The sequence below is a fragment of the Cololabis saira genome, chromosome 24 (assembly GCF_033807715.1).
Source record: "Cololabis saira isolate AMF1-May2022 chromosome 24, fColSai1.1, whole genome shotgun sequence".
In the NCBI taxonomy this organism is placed as follows: domain Eukaryota; kingdom Metazoa; phylum Chordata; class Actinopteri; order Beloniformes; family Belonidae; genus Cololabis; species Cololabis saira.
In genome coordinates, this window is record NC_084610.1 from 18,912,778 (window position 1) to 18,935,335 (window position 22,558).

Below are 22,558 nucleotides of genomic sequence, written 5' to 3' on the forward strand. Positions count from 1 at the left end.
AATAATAAAAAAAAGCAAAAACAAAACTACAACAAAATAATAAAATAACACAAAATAGCTGTCGTCAAACACAGATAGTATTAGAGAGTATTAGGGCCAAAGTAAGACAAAAAAAAATGGAAATTACGAGAATAAAGTCATAATAATATGAGAATAAAGTCGTAATATTTTGAGAATAAAGTCGTAATATTACGAGAATAAAGTTGTAATATTAAATATATTTTAAATATATAAATATAACTTCATAAGATGCTCAATATTCCTCATTTTAACACAGCGGAGTAGATGCTCTTCCTGTTAGAGTTCTCATAAATTATATTCTCATAAAATTACGACTTTATTCTCATTATGTTACGACTTTATTCTCGTAATGTTACGACTTTATTCTCGTAATATTATGACTTTCTCATAATATTACGACTTTATTCTCATAATATTATGACTTTATTCTCGTAATTTCCAATTATTTTTTTTGTCTTAGTTTGGCCCTAATACTCCGTCGTAGTATTCTTTTTTGATTCAAAGAAAAAAAATATGACAATGGTGCTAAAAAGAGAGAGAGAAAAAAAAGAAAACCCAACTAACTTAACATTTATCATGATATTTCTTCATAAAACAGGCTTTTATTATTCTTTTAAATGTAATGTTTGATTTGCATTCTTTGGCTTCTGTATCCAGATTGTTCCATTGCTGCAGATTGTTGTTGCTCTTAAACAAACACCAGGCAAGAGCTGAAAAGGCTGATTATAAGTCATTTTTTCTTCATTGGCAATGACATCATTAGATTAATACAACAATGCAGTTACGCTCAGCTATGTGCATTTCAGCGACACCTCTTATTCATTTATGCTCCCCGCCCGGAGTATAATGTGAGGTGGGGACTAGGACATACGGAGTATTAGGGCCAAACTAAGACAAAAAAAAAAAATGTAAATTACGAGAATAAAGTCATAATATAATGAGAATAAAGTCGTAAAATTACGAGAATAAAGTCATAATGTTGCGAGAATAAAGTCGTAATAGAATAAAGTCGTATTATGAGAATAAAGTCGTAATATGAGAATAAAGTCGTTATATTATGAGATTAAAGTCGTAACATTACGAGAATAAAGTCGTAATATTACGAGAATAAAGTCGTAATATTACGAGAATAAAGTCGTAAAATTACAAGAATAAAGTCGTAACATTATGAAAATAAAGTTGTAATATTATGAGAATATAATTTATGAGAACTATTCTCCCTAAAAATGAGGAATATTGAGCATCTTGTGAAGTTATATTTATATATTTATAATATATTTAATATTATGACTTTATTCTCGTAATTTTACGACTTTATTCTCGTAATTTTATTACTTTATTCTCGTAATTTCCTTTTTTTCTGTCTTAGTTTGGCCCTAATACTCCGTCGTAAGGACAGACTCCCACCACCGGGTGTCAGGCTTACGTTGTGGTTGCTGCCAGGGTTTGGCTCCTTGCTGTTCAGTCTGTAGACGTTCTCCAGGAGGAGGCCGAACAGAGGGAGGTAGAGCGTGGCCAGCCGGGCCTGTTGGCTCTGGAATAACACAAGAACATCCCAGTCAGTCCCAAACCGTTCACTTGGATGTTTGACGTCACAGCCGAGTCAAAAAGCTCAATGTTACACATGCCTGCGTCTAAAAGAGTCATGTAATGCTCCCATCCTGCGCTGCAGTCGCTGGAGCTCAGAAACGGGCAACAACACTATAACTCCAGCTCAAAAGGGGCTCATTCTGCACAAAACCTCATGTGATTATTGTAATAAAGACACAAAGATGTTAAAAGGTGCAGAGCTGCAAAGCTGTGAGCAGGAAGGGACACCAGCGGCTGTTCTGTCTGAGGAAGTTGTCCCGTTTCCACATAGATAGGACACTTTTTTATCATGCTTTTATTGAATCTATTTTAACTTTTTCACTAGCATCATGGTTCGGAAACCTTCCCCTAGCCTCACTCAAGCAGATCATTAAATGATCAGGTCGGCTGATTGGGGAAACACAGTTGCAGCTGCTCCAGCTCCAATTTCATTTTATTCTTTATTTCATTAAAAAAAAATAATAATAACTCAATACAAATACAAATACAAATGTTCTTAAATTGTGAATGAAAAGGGAGCAGAAAGAAGAAGAATCTTATCTGATCTGCCCCTTTTTCCAAGAAATAACTTCACAAATAACATAAATTAAAAATACTAATAATAATAAAAAACAACAACTAAGTGAATAAAAAAACTCAAATAAAATAAAATAAAAATAAAATAAAATGACCGCCGCCTATGTTAGTTGAGTTTGATTTGTCAATCAAACTCAACTAACATATTTTATTATATTTACTTAACATACAGGCTTTAATTGTTCTTTTGAATGTAATGTTTGATTTGGATTCTTTGTTTTCTTTATTCAGATTGTTCCATAAACTGATTCCTTTCACAGAAACACAACGTTCCATCAATTTTGTCCTGCATCTTGGTTTTTTTTCAATCTCTGTTCCTTTTAAGTTATACTTGCTTTCTCTTTTTTCAAATCTTTTCTGAATGTGGATTGGTAAATTTTTTTTATGAGCTTTAAACATAATTTGCAGAATACTATAGTCTACTAATTCATGAAATTTCAACAATTTTAATTTCAAACGATGCCTCCCATCCCTTAGCGAGTGAGTTCCAGCTACTGCCATCAGGACGCAGATTAATTGTCCCCAGAACTAGAACCACACGCTACAGGAACAGCTTTGTCCCTGCTGCTGTCTCTCTTTTAAACAAATCTTAACGCATTTTATTCATTGCTGAGGTCTATCCTGCTTCTAACTTATTTATTTCTATTTATTAGAAACCCGGAACTTGGTTCTACCTCTATTTATTGTTCTCTGCCTTGTGGGCAACATCTACTTTTATCCTGTTAGTGAGCATTGTGAGAACCTGCCATGTCTGTCTTGTGCTGTTGAAAACCTGGGGCCGGATTCACAAAACATTCTTAAGAAAAAAAATCTTCTTAAGTGTCATTTTTTTCTTAAGTTCAGTCTTAAGAAGAAAAAAAGAGAAGTCATATTCTCCAAAAAAGTTCTTAAGCATTTTCTCAACTTTCTTCTTAAAGGAGCATGAGGCTCCTTTTAAGAAATTAGACTCTCTAGCGCCACCCTTCACCGCGACGGCCGTTGGGGGTACTGCAGCCAACAGTGAAGCCGGCACGGGAGAACGGGGAGAACGGGGAGAACGCACATGCAGCGTCATGTGACGTCACATCCGCAGCCCAGCGCGGGAAATTCGGCCCCACAATTGCAGCACATTTTGCAGCACACAGCCTGTTCAAGGCAAAGGAGAGATACACTAGAGGAAACATTCTTTTGGGTTTGGAACGCTTCATCTGACATTATTACTAGAAAACTTAAAACGTATACGATTTTTTTTTCATAAATCCTGCCTCAGTCCTGCCTCATGCTCCTTTAAGTTTATTCTTAAGAAAAAACTTAAGAATAAATGGTATTCTTGAAATAAAAGTTCTCAAATTTGTTCTTGACTTTTATCTTAACTTTAAGACAACCTTGACCTGTCTTAAAATTTCTTCTGTGAAAAGGTAAAACTCTAATATCACCTTTTTCAACACATTTTAGACAAGTTTAGACTAGTAGGTCATAGTTTGAGGATATACTTTGTAATTAATTACACAAAGAGCCTGATAACTGTTTGTTAGCATGTTAGTTAGCGTGGTAGTTAATTATTAGTAATTTTCCCCAATAGTATTTTTTTTAATCACATTAATCTCATCCACCATAACCTTGAAAAGTTCCTGCATCTCCTTTTCTCCTTCTCCATGTTTAGTGAGTGACTGACGGTTAAGACCCAAACTACCTGTATAAATGTTGTTTGTTGGTGCGTGCAATGCAATGACATATTTTAAGAAGTTCTTAAGTAGGAAAAAAAAGAAATTCGTAAAAAATGACAGTTCTTAAGACGGTTCTTAAGAAAATATTGAGGAATTGCACTTAAGAACTTTCTTATGAACTTCTTAATTTTAGATCTTAAGACATTTCTTAAGATCGTTCTTAAGAACATATTGGTGAATCTGGCCCCTGTTCTCTGTATTTGTCCTGTGTCAAATTAATGTCTGTAAAGATTGTGTGTGTGATGCCTTCTTCCATCTACCGCAAAACAAATCTACCTACGGGTACTAATAAAGTCAACTTGAACTTGAACTTACTTTTGCAGCGTAGCGCTCGTCAAACGTGTGCTTGATCATCAGCCCCTTGAGCACCTGGATGGCGATGTGTCGGACCTCCCTGTGCTCCCGCAGCGCCCCCCCCACCTCCCGCAGCAGCAGCCCCACCAGGAAGTGGTTCCGGCAGAAGTCGTCGGTCAGAGAGTAGTCCAGCTGGAGGTCTGGAGCGGCGACAAGTTAGCAGAACCCACACCGGACCACAATCACCTCCAAACGTGTGGAAGGAGTTGAAATCAATGATACCTTGAAATCTCTGTATCCGGCCTTTACCGAAGGGCATGGGAAGATTGAGAGGCACGTAATGCTCGTGGCTGCAGACCACGCGCAGGAACTCAAATTTAAATTCATACAAGGTCTGAGAGGAACACAAGAGAAGCAACATTTTAGAGAGTCACGTGGGCTTTGAAACCTGGTGTAAAACGCTTCTGAGCAGGAGCAGAACGGCCCAGGACCTTGGGATCTCCAGGCAGGAAGCAGTTCATGTAGTTGTTGATCTGCTTGAAGACGAAGCCTCTGTCCATGAAGGTGAAGCAGCGCTGAGTAAAGGAAAGAACGGAATCAGGTTATTCAGTTGTAGAGGGAGAGTGCATGACGTCACAGATGTGACTTCACAGCGGGTTACGACCACTGAGTGGCAGAAAGACTGAGTGGCAGAAAGACTGAGTGGCAGAAAGACTGAGTGGCAGCGTAAACTTTCAGCTTGAGCACTTGAAAACATCTAAAATGGGAAAGAGCTGTTGTGTGATCGACTGTACTCATAGATTTAGCAAGAAATCGGAGTTATTGTTTTACAGACTTCTGAAAAATAAGCTTAAGAGAGACAAACGGATCGCTGCAATTCACAGAAACAACTGGATTCCAGGCTGAGGAAATGTGGATTTGCGGTTCCCATTTTGTATCAGGTAATGTTGGATTTTTGGGTAGCTAACGTTAAACGGTCAAATCATAAAGTTCTGTGTCCTCATCGCTTTAATTTCTACAACAAATCCTGCCTTGAAGTAGGACCAAGCATCAAGACTTGTAAGACTTCAAGCTTTGCTTTGCGTATTTCTCCGGCGTAGAAATTAAGTACCGTATTTTCCACACTATAAGGCGCACCTAAAAGCCTTTAATTTTCTCAAAAACCGGCAGTGCGCCTTATAATGCAGTGCGCCTTATACTGTATATGATCATTACGGTAATTTCTGTTACTGCAGTGAGGGGGATTGTGGGTAATGTAGTTGGTGTCGCCGAAGTAACGGCGCTAAAAACGTCAGGAATCGTCACAGACGTTCAAGACAACAGCAGCGACGCTGACTCGCATAACGGCGACTTTGACGAGACGGAGCAAAGCTGGTTTTTATTTTGTTAATAAAGTTTGACATGCGGGACTTTTCTTCTTGTTTTTTTTTTTTTTTTGCATTTGCTGTAGGATTTTGTATCATTTCCTGTAGCTCCATCAGGTAGATACGTAACTCAACCCCAGCCACTATAGTACGGTATTTTACCATATATTTAGTGCGCCTTATAATGCGGTGCGCCTTATAGTGCGGAAAATCCGGTATATATAAATATCAGGAAACTCGTTTCGTGGCCAAATATGAATGTCCATGGACCACTGGTTCTTGGGGTAACTGTACGGGCCAGTGTCAAGTCCAACTGCCTTTAATTTAAGCCGATAATCGGCTGTTATCCCGTCTTCTCCACTAGTAGCAGCCATTTTTGCTGATGTTTTACCACTCAGTGTGAGTAAGGGGGCTGGTCCAGTGGGGAAGTGACATCAATGCATAACCTCTATTGACAAAGACCCAGTAGCGTTTGTTCTGCTAAGTGGGGACAAGCACCCACCTTGACGAAGACGGCCAGGCTGTGGTTGGCGTTGCGGGACGCGTCCAGGTTGTCCTTGTACTTCTGGGTGATGTGCGGCATCAGCATACCGACCAGGGTCTCCACGGCCTGGTAGAAGGACGCAGACAGCCGCTGGTTCCTGGAGAGCTGCGGAGCAGAGCAACCACAGCAGGGGGTTGGAGCTGGGCTGGAGAGGGAGAACTGCCCGTCTGGGGCTCAGGGGTAAAGACGTGTAAAGACCAACGTCCACCTACTTTCACCTTCCCGCTCTCTATCAGATAGTGAGCCATGGACTTCACCAGCGCTTCGAAAAAGTACCACGAATACTGAAAAGTTGAAAGAAGACATTTCAACTCAGTTGCCTGGCGACGTACAAGTAAGGCATGGCAAGTTTATTTGTATAGCACAGGGGTCGGCAACCCAAAATGTTGAAAGAGGCATATTGGACCAAAAACACAAAAAACTAATATGTCCGGAGCCTCAAAAAATTAAAAGTCTTGTATAAGCCTTAGAATGAAGGCAACACATGCTGCATGTTTCTATATTAGTTATTACTGGGGGAAGATTTTTTTTTTTCATTATGCACTTCAAGAAAAAAGTCGAAATGTCAAGATTAATGTTGAGGTACAATGTTGAGAAAAAAGTCAAAATGTCGAGAAAAAAGTCAAAAGTTCGAGAAAAAAGTAGAAATGTTGAGAAAAAAGTCGAAATGTCGAGAAAAAAGTCGAAATTTCGAGAAAAAAGTCGAAATGTTAAGAAAAAAGTCAAAATGTCGAGATTAATGTTGAAGTACAATCTCGAGAAAAAAGTCGAAATGTCGAGATTAAAAAGGAAAGGAAAAAGAGAAGAAAAAGGAAAAAAATAAGGAAAAAAAAAGCTTGAAAAAGCTCCAGGAGCTCTAGAGCCGCGGGTTGCCGACCCCTGGTATAGCACAAGTCAACACAAGGTAATTGTGTGGTAAGTGCTTTACGTCAACATTAAAAGCAGCAAGACACAATTAAACAGTAAATAACAAAAAAAAAATGATAAGAAAAGAGGTAAAATAATAAAAAGCACAAGTTGTTAAAAAGTGAGGGCAGTAAAGTACAGCAGGCACATCTCATTCTTAAAATGGCAAGAAGTACGTTTCTATACGGTAAAATACAGTATTACAAAAGTAATCTGTAACAATTCGTACGGTGAATTAAACCAATTTGACAATTCTATGCCACAATGCCTGTTTCCAGGTCTTATTTCACACAACTGATGAGAATTACTTTTCTATACGGTTAAAACGTACAAAGACCGTACAAATACAGAATTACAAAGTAATCTGGGCCGATTCGTGCAGGGAATGAAACCAATTTAACAATTCTACGTCACAATGCCTGTATGCCAATACACGCAACAATAACGTTTAGTCCAGGGGTCGGCAACCCGCGGTCTTTAGCGCCGCCCTAGTGGCTCCCTGGAGATTTTTCAAAAATGTTTGAGGTTTTTTTCCTTTTTTTTTCTTTTTTTCTTTTTTATTCTTTTTTTCCTTATTTCCTCTTTTTTTTCTCCTTTCCTTTTTAATCTCGACATTTCGACTTTTTTCTCGACATTTTGTCTTTTTTCTTGACATTTCGACTTTTTTCTCGAGATTGTACTTCAACATTAATTTCGACATTTCGACTTTTTTCTCGAAATTTTGACTTTTTTCTCGACATTTCATCTTTTTTCTCAACATTTCGACTTTTTTCTCGAGATTGTACTTCAACATTAATTTCGACATTTCAACTTTTCTCTCGACATTTCGACTTTTTTCTCAACATTTCGACTTTTTTCTCGACATTTCGACTTTTTTCTCAACATTTCGACTTTTTTCTCGACATTTCGCCTTTCGCCATTCATTCTAAGGCTTATACAAGACTTTTCATTTTTTGCGGCTCCAGACATATTTGTTCTTTGTGTTTTTGGTCCAATATGGCTCTTTCAACATTTTGGGTTGCCGACCCCTGGTTTAGTCAGAGCTGAGAAGCGGAGCGGGGCAACATATGATGGACGCTTAAACAACAATAACATTGATGGAGTTACATACAGTACTTTACCACCTTTAATACACACCAAGCACATACATGCAGTATATGAACACGTCTAACAACATGCAGTCCTAACTCTGCCACTGTTAAATGATCAGTATGGGATGCTCAATAGTCTCGGGTCTGTCTGCAGCCTCACCTTCAGCAGCTTGTTGCTGGTTAGGAAGTCCGTGGACGGCCGGAGGATCGCCGTCATGGCCTTGGCCAGCTCCTCGTGAACCGTCTTCACGCAGACGGAGGAATACGGCTCGGGCCTGAGCACAAACTAGGAGCAGGAAAACAGTGAAAACCAGTGGTCCATTAACCTCCGTTTCTATAGAAACACGTATCAAATACTGTCATACTCCACCTTGACGTAAGATCTCAGGTAGTGCTCCAGCCCCTCTTCGTGACACTGCGCCACCACATGGACCATTACCCTTTCAATTAAGAAGAAAGGAAAAATAAAAGGCACAAAATGAGTGAGGACTGCCAGAAGGAACGAGCTGCAGAGAGGAAACGTGTTTCTTTCCTTTTTTTTTTCTTTTTTGTCTGCATATATATTAATGGTTAATACCTATGGAGCCAAATCAAGGCCAAAAGTTTTGCTAATTTGAAAATAAAATTTGAACCTGAAAATTCTTTTTTACAGTTTCAGTTGATGCCATGCCCCCCATGCCAGATCGGGGCCAAAAGTCTGAAACTGAAAAAAAAAAAATTGAAACTGAAAAAAAAAGATCTGAAACTGAAAAAAAAGAAGTGAAACTGAAAAAAAAAAGATGTGAAACTGAAAAAAAAGATCTGAAACTGAAAAAAAATCTGATACTGAAAAAAAAAAATTGAAACCGTAAAAAAGAATTTTCAGGTTCAAATTTTATTTTCAAATTAGCAACACTTTTGGCCTTTATTTGGCTCCATAAATACCATGTTGGTAAAAACCTAAGGCATATATGTATGCTGTCACACCTTGGTGGGGTTGTCTTTTCCTGGGCCTTTTTTGTCTTGTCATTTCCTGTTTTATTTTGAAGGAAGTAACTTTCCTCTCGTTTCAGGTCACTTGCCCTTCCCCATGTGTCACCGGTCTGATTGCCTGTCCCTGATTCCTGATGTGTTCACCTGCTCCTCATTACCCTCATGTGTTCAAATAGTCTGCGTCTCCCCTGGTCTTGTGCCAGTGTGTCGTCTCCGTTTATGCGCGTACGCCCCGGCCGTCTCCATAGTATTCTTGACCACAGTTTTTGCCACAGTTCCCATTTGTCTCCTCCGTGTGGAGTGATTTAGAGTTATATCTTAGTTGAACTTACTAGTGAATTTTTGCATAGCCTTTAGTTTCCTCCATGTGGAGTGATTTTGAGTTTTTTGTCTTGTTTAACCCTGCTTCTTCCGGAGGAAGAACGTTATAGAGAATATTTCATAGCCCGCCTTTTTCTCAGCCTTGAGATTGAGCCGGAATCTCTAATAAGGACTCTGATACCCTGCATCTGCCTCCTGTGTACAAGTCTGGTCCTGACATATGCATTTTAATATATCATATATATTTATTTTATTAACATGTATATTTATTTATTTAAATTTTTTTTCAAATGTGAAGGGGAGGGTCGGGGTGAGGGGTGACATCCGCTATCGTCTAAAACGCGTAAAACACAGGGAAATGCACAACGAGCACACATGCCTTGGAGATCTGTAAGAGAAAAAACTAACAAACGGACACAAGAACAGGCAGAGACACAAGCAGCAACCATTTCAGTTCCCTGAGACTGAGGCCCCATTTACACGTAGCAAAAACGGTGGTGTTTTCATGCGTTTTGGCCGTTCGTTTACACGAAAACGAAGCTCAAAGTCACCAAAAACGATCATTTCTGAAAACTCCGGCCAAAGTGGAGATTTCCAAAAACTCAGTTTTCACGTTTGCTTGTTAACGGAGGGAAACGGAGATTTAGGCTTCAGAAACGTCACATTATGCAACAGAAACGTCACCAGCATCATTTGTGCGACCTGTGTTTACAATTTGTTAACTTCTCACTTCCCACTTCTCTGTCACTCCAAACAAAAGACTCTCGTTCCGTCTTGGAAGTTGAAAGTAAGAGCCTACGGCGTAAAGTACGCGGCGACGCGCACCGTACGTAGGCTACGCCGTCGATTTAACGCGAAACGATATTATTCAGGCTTCACACGTGTCATTTGTTGAAGTTTTTTTCCAGGATTCCAATTGACTAGCATGACTTTACGCTTCTCGTTACACTGCCCCCTGCAGGTTTGGATGCTCATAGCACCTTAACAGCGTATTCATGCGGGTTCGTGTAAATGAGGGTATTTTTCAAAACGTAGAGGGGGAAATATCCGTTTTTGTAAATACGTGTAAACGTGGCCTGAATCAAAGCTAGGCTACTGAGATTATCTGTCCCCCAAAACTGCAGAGTGAGCATGTAGGTGAGTGAGCAGGTGTGTTTTTATCCTGACACACCGACGTCCCTGCAGGCCCTCAAAGTCTGGTCAAAGAAAAGTGCACACAACTGCATCAAACGCAGGAATAAGAGAAAGTGTTATTGCTATTCTGTGACGTTAGGACGCATGTAGCCTGGTGAGGAACAGCCGTGTGCTCCTGGAGAACAGGAAGTGCGTGCATGGCTGTGTGCCTTGGCCTGCCTGGTGACGTTGACGGCCACGTCCTCGTGCCTGGCTCTGGTCAGGACACAGAACAGCTGGTTGAGCACGGTGGGCAGGAAGTTGACCATCACATGACCTTCCATAGCATGAAGACTCTAGCACGGAGAAACACAGGTTAACCTCCCCGAGGAAAAAAGGGTTTCCATTTTCCTGGTTACTGAAAATGAGCTGGACGGCTTAATACCTTCAGGTATTTGACCAGCTCGCCCTCTGCAGCTTGCTCCGAGGTTTCCATGCTTTGCCAGTGGTGGAAGAAGTTGTGCAAATGCTGATCCTAGTGGAAACATGTCGTTAGTACATACTTAACACGTATTTTTAGAGAACGCAGATCTTTTCTTTTCTCTCTCAAATCTGAGTGATGTAACTACGGAAGAGTATTAGGGCCATGCAGGAAAAAAATATTTGAGAGGGGAAGATTTTTTTTTATTGTGCACTTCGAGAAACAAGTCTAAATGTTGAGATTAATGTTGAAATACAATTATACTTTATACATCATTCTCGACATTTTGACTTTTTTCTCGACATTTTGACTTTTTTCTCAACATTTCAACTTTATTCTCGAAATTGTACTTTATACATTATTCTCGACATTTTGACTTTTTTCTCGACATTTCGACTTTTTTCTCGACATTTTAACTTTATTCTCGAAATTGTACTTTATAAATTATTCTCGACATTTTGACTTTTTTCTCGACATTTTGACTTTTTTCTCAACATTTCAACTTCATTCTCGAAATTGTACTTTATAAATTTTTCTCGACATTTCGACTTTTTTCTCGACATTTCGACTTTTTTCTCGACATTTTGACTTTTTTCTCGACATTTCGACTTTTTTCTCGATATTTTGACTTTTTTCTCGACATTTCAACTTTATTGTCGAAATTGTACTTTATAAATTTTTCTCAACATTTCGACTTTTTTCTCGACATTTTGACTTTCTCAACATTTCAACTTTATTCTCGAAATTGTACTTTATACATTATTCTCGACATTTCGACTTTTTTCTCGACATTTTGACTTTTTTCTCGACATTTTGACTTTTTTCTCAACATTTCGACTTTTTTCTCAACATTTCGACTTTTTTCTCAACATTTCAACTTCATTCTCGAAATTGTACTTTATAAATTATTCTCGACATTTTGACTTTTTTCTCGATATTTTGACTTTTTTCTCGACATTTCAACTTTATTGTCGAAATTGTACTTTATAAATTTTTCTCGACATTTCGACTTTTTTCTCGACATTTTGACTTTCTCAACATTTCAACTTTATTCTCGAAATTGTACTTTATACATTATTCTCGACATTTCGACTTTTTTCTCGACATTTTGACTTTTTTCTCGACATTTTGACTTTTTTCTCAACATTTTGACTTTTTTCTCAACATTTCAACTTCATTCTCGAAATTGTACTTTATAAATTATTCTCGACATTTTGACTTTTTTCTCGACATTTTGACTTTTTTCTCAACATTTCAACTTCATTCTCGAAATTGTACTTTATAAATTTTTCTCGACATTTCGACTTTTTTCTCGACATTTCGACTTTTTTCTCGACATTTTGACTTTTCTCGACATTTCGACTTTTTTCTCGACATTTTGACTTTTTTCTCAACATTTCAACTTTATTCTCGAAATTGTACTTTATACATTATTCTCGACATTTCGACTTTTTTCTCGACATTTTGACTTTTTTCTCGACATTTCGACTTTTTTCTCGACATTTCAACTTTGTCGAAATTGTACTTTATAAATTTTTCTCAACATTTCGACTTTTTTCTCGACATTTTGACTTTCTCAACATTTCAACTTTATTCTCGAAATTGTACTTTATACATTATTCTCGACATTTCGACTTTTTTCTCGACATTTTGACTTTTTTCTCGACATTTTGACTTTTTTCTCAACATTTCGACTTTTTTCTCAACATTTCGACTTTTTTCTCAACATTTCAACTTCATTCTCGAAATTGTACTTTATAAATTATTCTCGACATTTTGACTTTTTTCTCGATATTTTGACTTTTTTCTCGACATTTCAACTTTATTGTCGAAATTGTACTTTATAAATTTTTCTCGACATTTCGACTTTTTTCTCGACATTTTGACTTTCTCAACATTTCAACTTTATTCTCGAAATTGTACTTTATACATTATTCTCGACATTTCGACTTTTTTCTCGACATTTTGACTTTTTTCTCGACATTTTGACTTTTTTCTCAACATTTCAACTTCATTCTCGAAATTGTACTTTATAAATTATTCTCGACATTTTGACTTTTTTCTCGATATTTTGACTTTTTTCTCGACATTTCAACTTTTTTCTCAACATTTCAACTTTATTCTCGAAATTGTACTTTATACATTATTCTCGACATTTTGACTTTTTTTTTCGTCATTTTTCTCGACATTTCGACTTTTTTCTCGCAGTGCATAATGAAAAATAAATCTTCTTCCTCTAAAATATTATTTTTATTTTTCGCCTGCCTGGCCCTAATACTCTTCCGTATATAACGGAGCAGGCACGCTCCTCTGGGTGTGTTCATACCTGAGTGTAAACCGTGGAAACGAGGTGGGTGGAGACTGTGAAAAGGGGTTTTCCTCCATCCACCCATTTAATCTCCACACCGGACTAGAGAAAGATAATTAAATGATGAAACAATAACGGCCAAGGAGAAGTTAGTGGCATGAACAAGTCCCGGGGCTGGCTTGTTACCTTGTTGGGGCCGTCCTGGGAACCCAGGTACCCGGGGGGCAGACCGGCAGCCACCGGCAGCTGCTGCTCGTTCAGGACCACCCGGCCCCCGTCCCTCAGCAGAGGCAGCCAGGCCGAACCCACTGGGGGCAGAGACACGGCCCTGCACTCGTTACTAGCTCTGTACATGTCTGACCTGGCTATATGGGTATGTGTGTATATATATACACAGGACTGTCTCAGAAAATTTGAATATTGTTATAGTTCTTTATTTTCTGTAATGCAATTAAAAAAACAAAAATGTCATACATTCTGGATTCATTACAAATCAACTGAAATATTGCAAGCCTTTTATTATTTTAATATTGCTGATTATGGTTTACAGTTTAAGATTAAGATTCCCAGAATATTCTAATTTTTTGAGATAGGATATTTGAGTTTTCTTAAGCTGTAAGCCACGATCAGCAATATTAAAATAATAAAAGGCTTGCAATATTTCAGTTGATTTGTAATGAATCCAGAATGTATGACAGTTTTTGTAATTGCATTACAGAAAATCACAATATTCAAATTTTCTGAGACAGTCCTGTAAATAAATAAATATTTATTAAAAATGGTTATTGGTGCAAACTATGATAACTATACATTGTTTGAATTTGTTGATGTTATAAAATGTATGAATATGTATTGTTTTTATTTATATCTAAATGTTAAAACGGAATAACTTTTTATTTTTTCTTTATTTTCTGTTTTTCCTTTCTTTTTTTTATATGCTACCTCTTTAGGTTTGCTTTTATTTTTTTGTTGTAATGTACTGTGTTTTACGTGTCGGACCCCAGGAAGAATAGCTGCAGTTTTGCTGTAGCTAATGGGGATCCAAATAAAACTATAAAAAAAATAAATAAAATACCTAATAACAAATGGCAACAATGCATGCTTGTGTCAAACTGCTAAAAAAAATTCTTTATCCATATAATTCTATTTATGGCACTAAAATTTTTATCTTTATTTTTTTATTTCTAATTTTGTTTTTATTTTTAATTTCATCTTTATTTTTTATTTTGTATATTTGTATCTTTATATGGGTGTTTGGTTTTTGGGGTGTTTGATTTAGTTAGTTGGTTTCAATTTATTGTCCTTTCGGAAATTCTTTTTGCATCTGTGGCAGTCATGAGTACATGGTCAAAAACAAAAAAAACAACAATATACAAGACAATTCGACATAGAACGATTAAGTGCAGTATAGTACAACACTATACAATAACATAAATTAACACAATGATCCTAAAGTGCTTCACACCAAACCCAGTGGATTATTAAATTAATACACTGAAAAAACTCAAAATTTTACCAGGAATATTTGTCTTATTTCTAGTTAAAATGTCTCATTTTTAGTCAAAAAATCTCATTGCACTTAAAACAAGAGTCATTACCAGAAAAATAACTTGTTATTTGACAATTTTCACCTGTTTAAAGTAAATTTTCACTTGAAATAAGTAGAAAAATCTGCCAGTGGGACAAGATTTATCTTCTCATTACAAGCAAAAAAATCTTGTATATAAAGTATATGACAGTGCTGTGTGAGTGAGATGGAGATGTCAATTTCCCCAAGGGAACCTCCCAAAGGGATTAATAAAGTCGTCTGAATCTGAATCTGAAAATATCATTTTACATCTGCTGTGTGCAGACATAAACCAGGTGAATCTCCTCTGCGGGGAGGAGGAGTGGAACCGGCAGCCTACCGGGAGACTCCACCATGTCCTTCTTCTTGCTGTTGCTGTCGCAGCTGACGTGGTAGAAGGTGAAGAGGAGGTGATGCTTCTCCTGCAGCTGGGTCGGCAGCTCTATCTTTATCTGAAGGGGGGGAAACAGATTCCTCGGGTTGCTTCCCCTTCAAAGACAAACTGAGCTCCAGGAAATTGAAAGTTTCTATGGAGGATTTCCATCGAGGTTTTCCAATATGCCCCAATAATATGAATGAGTGTACTAAAGAAACCAACAGCAATACTAGGGTTGCCACCCATCCCGTAAAATACGGAATGGTCCTTTATTTGAGAAAAAAATTTTGCGTTCCGTATTGAACCAATACGGACATATATTATGCTCTTATTTATTGACGTCATAATATACAGGTGAAGGTCGGAAAATTTGACTATATTGCAAAACGTCATTCGTAGTAAATTTAACTAAAGATGAAACAAATATATTCTTTCCCCACTACATTCAAAGTGAAATATTTCAAGCCTTTATTTGTTATGATTTTGGTGATTGTGGCTCACAGTTTATTAAAACCCCAAATAAAAAATAAATTAGAGAATATTTTATGAAATCAATAAATAATTCCATCATCAAAATTATAAATAAAGGTTTAACATATCTTGCTTTACATGTAATAAGACTAGGTAATATATTAGTTTCACCTTTTAAGTTGAATTATTGAAATAAATTAACTTTTACACCATATTCTAGTTGAATTATTGAAATAAGTTAACTTTTACACCATATTCTAGTTGAGTTATTGAAATAAGTTAACTTTTACACCATATTCTAGTTGAATTATTGAAATAAATTAACGTTTACACCATATTCTAGTTGAATTATTGAAATACATTAACGTTTACACCATATTCTAGTTGAATTATTGAAATAAATTTACTTTTACACCATATTCTAGTTGAGTAATTGAAATAAGTTAACTTTTACACCATATTCTAGTTGAATTATTGAAATAAATTAACTTTTACACCATATTCTAGTTGAATTATTGAAATAAATGAACTTTTACACCATATTCTAGTTGAATTATTGAAATAAATGAACTTTTACACCATATTCTTCACCTGTAGCTTTATTCTACATCTTGGCTGATGTGGACATACATAGAATAGGAGGCTATTTCAGTTGCTAGTATGGTTGGCTGTCTCTACAGTCATGAAAGCTCAATGCTATTAAAGCACTTTAAACTTGAAATCAAAGCATTTTGTTTTTTAATATAAAATAAACACATTTTTATGCAGTTTAGAAGTTTTGGGGCTTTTTTTTGGCTCCTGCGCTGCTGAAATCGGGGCGTCCCTTATTTCTATTTTTGAAAGGTGGCAACCCTAAGCCATACACTGATGGTTAGAGGCTACTGATGAGCATGAAGCTAATGACTCTGATCTGGAGTAAAGGGAGTGGAAATACCTCGTCGTAGAACTCGGGGTTCTGCTGGTGGTGCAGGACGGCGGCGTACGCCTGCTTGGTGAAGAGCGGCCGGCCTGGACGGCCGTAGATGCACTGCAGCAGACGCAAAACGTAAGTAACGGACGACAGGGAGAGGTGTGCAGAAATAATCATAATCAGGAATAAATGTGTGGCTACACTTGCTTTTTATTATTCTTCATCAAAGAGAAACAGAATAACAAAACAAGACAACAGTTTATATATGAAGGCAAAGTCCAGATCAGTGTTGTCCGGGACGGAACCAACGGGTTTAAAGTCGTTATCAGACGGCAGGAAGTGTCCAAAGTTTAAGATCACTAAGTACAAAGTACTTTAAGTTATACACGTCCCAAGTCAAGAAGGAGTCCGCCGTTGAATTATAAAGTAAAAGCAGCAGGTCCCACATCCAATTTGCCAAGTTTAAGAGATACAAGTAAATTTTTTGGGTGAATGGGTAGATTTGTTTATATTTATGTACAGAAATGGGCAGCTATGTATATGTGTACTGTATGTATGCATGTGTATATATATATATATATATATATATATATATATATATATATATATATATATATATATATATATATATATATATATATATATATATATATATATATATATATGTATGTGTGTATGTATATATGTATGTATGTATGTATGGGTGTAGGTATGTATGTATATGTATGTGAATAAGTATGTATGTGTGTATCAGGGTTTATACAGCAATCCTTATGTTAAATTTAATACCAATTTAATACCTTTTTCACTACCTTCAGATTTTTTTTAAAAACGGTCACAACATTAAGTGTTAATCACGGACCTTTTAACATTAATACAGATTTTGAACTATAGAACACTATACAGAACAGATTTATAGAATCATTGATGTTGACCAGATGTTTCACATTTATTTCACTTTGTGAATGACAATAAAATAGACTGCTTAAATGTAAAAGGTAAAAAATAATACCAATTTAAAAAAAAATAATACCTCTGACAGTGAATTTAACACTTTTAACGGCCTTAAATTTGGCAATTTTCATTTATCCCTTTTTAATACTTTTTAAAACCCCGCGGAAACCCTGTGTATGTAATAGATATAGAGCAGATGGAGTTAATATAGAGATAGTATGGTGTAAATAAGTATATTTATATAAATATTTATATGGGCATGTGTGTACAAATATATAGAAATATGCAACTATGTGTGTGTGTGTATGTATGTATAGGTATGTGTGTGAGTATTATAATAATTATAGTATAGTTAGTTATTATAAATACTTGTTAATAAATGATTAGGAAATTTTATTATTATTTTATCAAATAAGTTTACATTCTTCCTACTCCTTTTTGCACATGTAAATTAAAATATTAAGTGTTAAAGGATTTTTTTTATTTTGATTTATTTTATTTTTGAACATGTAAAAAAAAACAAGAAAAACAACACAGTTTAAGAAAACAAAACAAAAAAAAAGAATTTCATCTTTTAAAACTAGTTATCTTGATTTACATGTGTCAAAAAAGGAGTAGGACCTACCCCCATTCTCTGATCATTTAACCTGTATCAATAAATATTCACACACTGAACTCACACTGCTAAATAACAGTATTATTATTATTGTTATATACTGTAATTATACTCACACACATACTTGTACATGCATACATACATACTTACATATAGTTGAATATTTTTTATATATTTGTAGTATGCCCATATGAATATTTATATAAATATTCTTATTTACTCTATACTATATCTGCTCTATATCTATGTATATATCTACTTACACACATAATCACACCATACATACATATACATATATATACAGTATATATGTATACCCAGGATGAAATTCTTTGTTTTTTTGTTTGTTTTGTTTTCGTTTCTTATTTTCTCTATTAATTGTTGTCTTTTACATTTACAAAATAAAAATAAAAATCAAATCAAATAATTTTATCACCATATGTAAAAAGCTCTCTTGTACCTTGAGCGGCTGGGCTCCGTCCTCGTCCGAATCCTTGAATTCAATGCAGACAGCAATATTCCTGGCCTGAACGGAGAGGGGGGGGGGCAGAAAATGTGCAGATCATAAGAAACATTCCTCCCATAACCATGGCCTAGACCCAAGTTTCTGCTGGGTACTTTAACTCTGTGTCCGTGTCAGATTGCCTTTACTATCGGTCAGATAGGTGTGGATTAGAGCGGCCCTCAGAGGGGGGGCTGCTGGCAAAAATCACTCTGTAGTAACGTGGGCTTAAAAGCTGCTGCTCTGCATAACCATAATTCTCTCCAGCTTGGATATTTGGCTGAAGGATGTACGGACGGTTGCCAGTAGTTACGCAGGATAAACAGGAACACAGCCTGGGAGAACTCCCGCCAAACAACAGCATCGCCTTCCAAAAGGGATGAGGAGAAATGATCCGACTGCACAGATCGATAGAAAAGCTTAAAATAAAGTATGTACAGTAATCCCTGGTTTTTCGCGGGGGTTGCGTTCCAAAAAGAACCCGTGATAAGTGAAATCTGCGAAGTAGCAACCTTTATTTATTTTTTTACAATTTTTATAGGCTTCAAATTGCAGAGATCAGCCCCGCCCCACCGCGACCAGAGTAACTGGATTTGAACGGGAGGAAATGAAAAATGATTATGAAAAAAAATACAATAAGTACAGTAGGACAAATAGTGACTGGCACGTATTTCACTGCTCTTCTGACTGCTGCTGCATCCTGACTCGCTCTATAGCGTCTTTTTCTTCAAAAGACCGTGGTGCAGTGGGGTTTTTTCCAGAGAAAACATAATTATGGGTCGTTGTTGTCACTCTTTTTTTTTCTGGGCAAAAAGATTCTTGAATTCTTGAACGATTCATCAAAGCGTCCCGTTCTTGAGCTGCTCGCTGAAGCTCATTGGCCATTCTCAACAATGTTGCTAAGCAACCAACGATATTGACACAGGAAGTGAAGAAGCGGGGACAGAGACGTTCTATAAACCGAGACAGCCCACTAAGGTTCGAGTTGCTGTATCTGTGTCACGTGACTGCCACGCCCCCTTAGGAGACTAACAGCAGGTCCTGAGTCTATTGAGTCCTATGGGAAAAGTGAACGTGAGCACAGATTATTACCAATTCCTTCGCCCCATAGTAACCTAAGTAAATATGGGACCCATTTTTCAAAAGCCACAAACCTTCTGAACATTCTGACACCAAAATGGAAATTTTCAGACCGACAGATTAGGAGAAAATGAACTTTGTTTGAGACCTGTCTCTGTCTGAGCAACACACTCTCGCGAGATTTGGCTCTCATCGTTTTCCCATCGGATAAAATGAAGTTTAAAACTAAAATAAAACTAGCTTCTTTGCTTAATAATACTGTTATTTTTATTATTTAAGTATTTTTGGAAGAAAGTTGTACTATATCTAGTGTTGTATGTTCCAAAACGATGTGGGGAGAGGGGCGGCCACGCCCACTTAGGAGACCGGAAGTGTAAACCATTCCATACCATTGCCAGTAACGGCAATGCGCTATCTTGTGTATAGAAGATCTTTGGCGGGGAGGCTCCTGGAGCTTTTTCAAAAATGTTTGACCTTTTTTTTCCTTTTTTTCTTCTTTTGTTTTTCTTTCTTTTTTTCTTTTTTCATCTCTTTTTCCTTTTCCTTTTTTTCCTTCTTTTTTTCTTCCTTTTTCCTTTCCTTTTTAATCTCGACATTTCAACTTTTTTCTCGAGATTATACTTCAACATTAATCTCGACATTTCGACTTTTTTCTCGACATTTTGACTTCTTTCTCAACATTTCAACTTTTTTCTCGACGTTTCAACTTTTTTTCTCGACATTTCAACTTTTTTCTCGACATTTCGACTTTTTTTCTCGACATTCCGACTTTTTTTCTCGACATTCCGACTTTTTTCTCGAAGTGCATAATCAAAAAAAAAATCTTCCCCCAGTTATAACTAATATAGAAACATGCAGCATGTGTTGTCTTCATTCTAAGGCTTATAGATACAAGACTTTTCTTTTTTTGCGGCTCCAGACATATTTGTTTTTTGTGTTTTTGGTCCAATATGGCTCTTTCAACATTTTGGGTTGCCGACCTCTGGTTTAGCCAATCAGAATGCAGAACATGATGCACAATGAAAATCCGTGAAGCAGCGAGACGTGAAAGGTGAACCGCGTTACAGCCAGGGATTACTGTAATCCCAATATTGCATGAGGGCATTGTGTACCTTGGCAAAAGACTTCTGCCCGTCGTATTTCAGATGCTTGGGGTAGACGTACAGGTGGTTCTTGTAGCTGGTGAACGGCTGCGAGCACTTAGCGATGCACGGCACAAACTCCTCCACCTCCAGCAGGGCGCTGCCCGGACCGTTGGCCTCAAAGTTCTTCACAGGGATGTAGGACGATGTGAAACAATCTGCAAACGGAAAAGAAGACCACTGAGACGGTTAAAAGATGAAAGCCTGGTTCGTTATGTCAGAAACTAGATGTTTGGAGGACTTACTGGTTGCATCCGGGGCCACGCTGTCAATAGCTACGTCTAAATTTCCCAAGAGCACCGGGAGTTTGGCCATTTTCTCTGGTCTGTGTGGAGAACAGAAGATAGGCTAAATGTGTCTACATAAGCCGGGGCAAAGCAGAACAGAGTGAGGAGGACGAGAAGGAATAGAAGCATACTTTCTGAAGTCGGTGAGCAGTTTGAACATGTCCTCGTCCGACAGCTTGCTGCTGTCCTGTCTGTAAAGCGCTGCGAAGCGCGTGTTCTTGTCCAGCGTCCCTGAAGCGTCTCGGAACACCGGCCTGCAAACGATTGGATCACAACAGACAATCTGGAGTTAGTTTCAGTTTATAAGTGTACAGAAACTGGATAAAAAGGACTATTTGTGCAGGCAACTAGGAAGTGTTGCACTTCACAGAGCCAAAGGGAGGAGCGTTGGTGCCTGTGATCGTTTATTTTGTTCTGAGCGTCAGTTGTCGTGACGCAGAAACGAAATGTTAATTTACTAAAAATGAAGGCATTAATAATTGCCATGAATCGCTGCATATCCAATAATATATTTCTTCTACAAATCCATCGTTATTCCACAAAGAGAGCAGTTTTTGACATTTTTTTAGTTTTCTAGAATGCATTTGCCGATTTTATTTCTTCGTAGACAGTCGTTTATTTTTATTAACTGACTACTATTATATATTTTCGCAGGAAAAATATCACTGCTAAAAAAGATGATAGAAGATATTTATTCAGAGAATTTCAGTTTTGAATACGAGGATAGTGACAAAGTAAAACAGTTAAAAGAAAAGTGCTGACTTTTTCGGCACACTGCCGTAAATATCCGCGCCAATTTTTAAAAATAAATACACTTAATTGTACTGGAAAAATCTCTAAATCACAAAGAAACACTCTCGGATGTAATAAGAAAGATTTTGCTTTTAATTAAATTTCCTATGAAAAGGCGAAATATAAAAAAAAACATACTTGTTTCTGTTTATCTTTGTAAAATGATATTAAAAGTATCTTACATAATTTGAAAAAAAACGAGAAATTTCAAGAAAAGATCCTGAAGAAATATATTTTACATAATTAGAGTGTAAACAAAGTGCATATTTCCTTTAAAATTAACTAAACTGATATTGGATTAGATAACAATAGTAAAAAAAAAAAGTTTGAGAAATTTTTTTTTTTTTAGTTTTAGTTATTTTGAGCGTGCGGCCCGCGAGAAAAAAATTGGTCAAATCCGGCCCGCCAAGCAAAATGAGTTTGAAACCCCTGCTTTAGCTTTAGTCTGACCTTGACTCCAACGATGGAAATATTATCAAGCTTAGCACGATTGATTTTTATCAGAAAGTCCTTTGTCATTTATCTCACGGAAAAAATCTAATCCAAAATAGATGAATAACTCTTTAAACAAGTA

At 36.8% G+C, this 22,558-nt stretch overlaps 1 protein-coding gene across 1 annotated transcript in view; it reads right to left on the minus strand.

Moving 5' to 3' along the window:
* The window catches only part of LOC133425059 (dedicator of cytokinesis protein 9-like), a 135,234-nt gene that overhangs the window by 44,229 nt on the left and 68,447 nt on the right, over window positions 1–22,558 (minus strand). Inside the window, exons 14-31 of the mRNA XM_061715720.1 lie at window positions 21,324–21,446; window positions 21,151–21,230; window positions 20,876–21,063; window positions 18,642–18,707; window positions 16,636–16,728; window positions 15,195–15,306; window positions 13,474–13,595; window positions 13,306–13,389; window positions 10,944–11,033; window positions 10,739–10,854; window positions 8,463–8,532; window positions 8,253–8,378; window positions 6,308–6,379; window positions 6,054–6,200; window positions 4,679–4,762; window positions 4,470–4,581; window positions 4,209–4,387; window positions 1,448–1,555 (exon numbers count right to left, since the gene is read on the minus strand). Coding sequence (XP_061571704.1) covers window positions 1,448–1,555; window positions 4,209–4,387; window positions 4,470–4,581; window positions 4,679–4,762; window positions 6,054–6,200; window positions 6,308–6,379; window positions 8,253–8,378; window positions 8,463–8,532; window positions 10,739–10,854; window positions 10,944–11,033; window positions 13,306–13,389; window positions 13,474–13,595; window positions 15,195–15,306; window positions 16,636–16,728; window positions 18,642–18,707; window positions 20,876–21,063; window positions 21,151–21,230; window positions 21,324–21,446 — 1,972 coding nt within the window. The remainder of the gene's footprint in view (window positions 1–1,447; window positions 1,556–4,208; window positions 4,388–4,469; window positions 4,582–4,678; window positions 4,763–6,053; window positions 6,201–6,307; window positions 6,380–8,252; window positions 8,379–8,462; window positions 8,533–10,738; window positions 10,855–10,943; window positions 11,034–13,305; window positions 13,390–13,473; window positions 13,596–15,194; window positions 15,307–16,635; window positions 16,729–18,641; window positions 18,708–20,875; window positions 21,064–21,150; window positions 21,231–21,323; window positions 21,447–22,558) is intronic.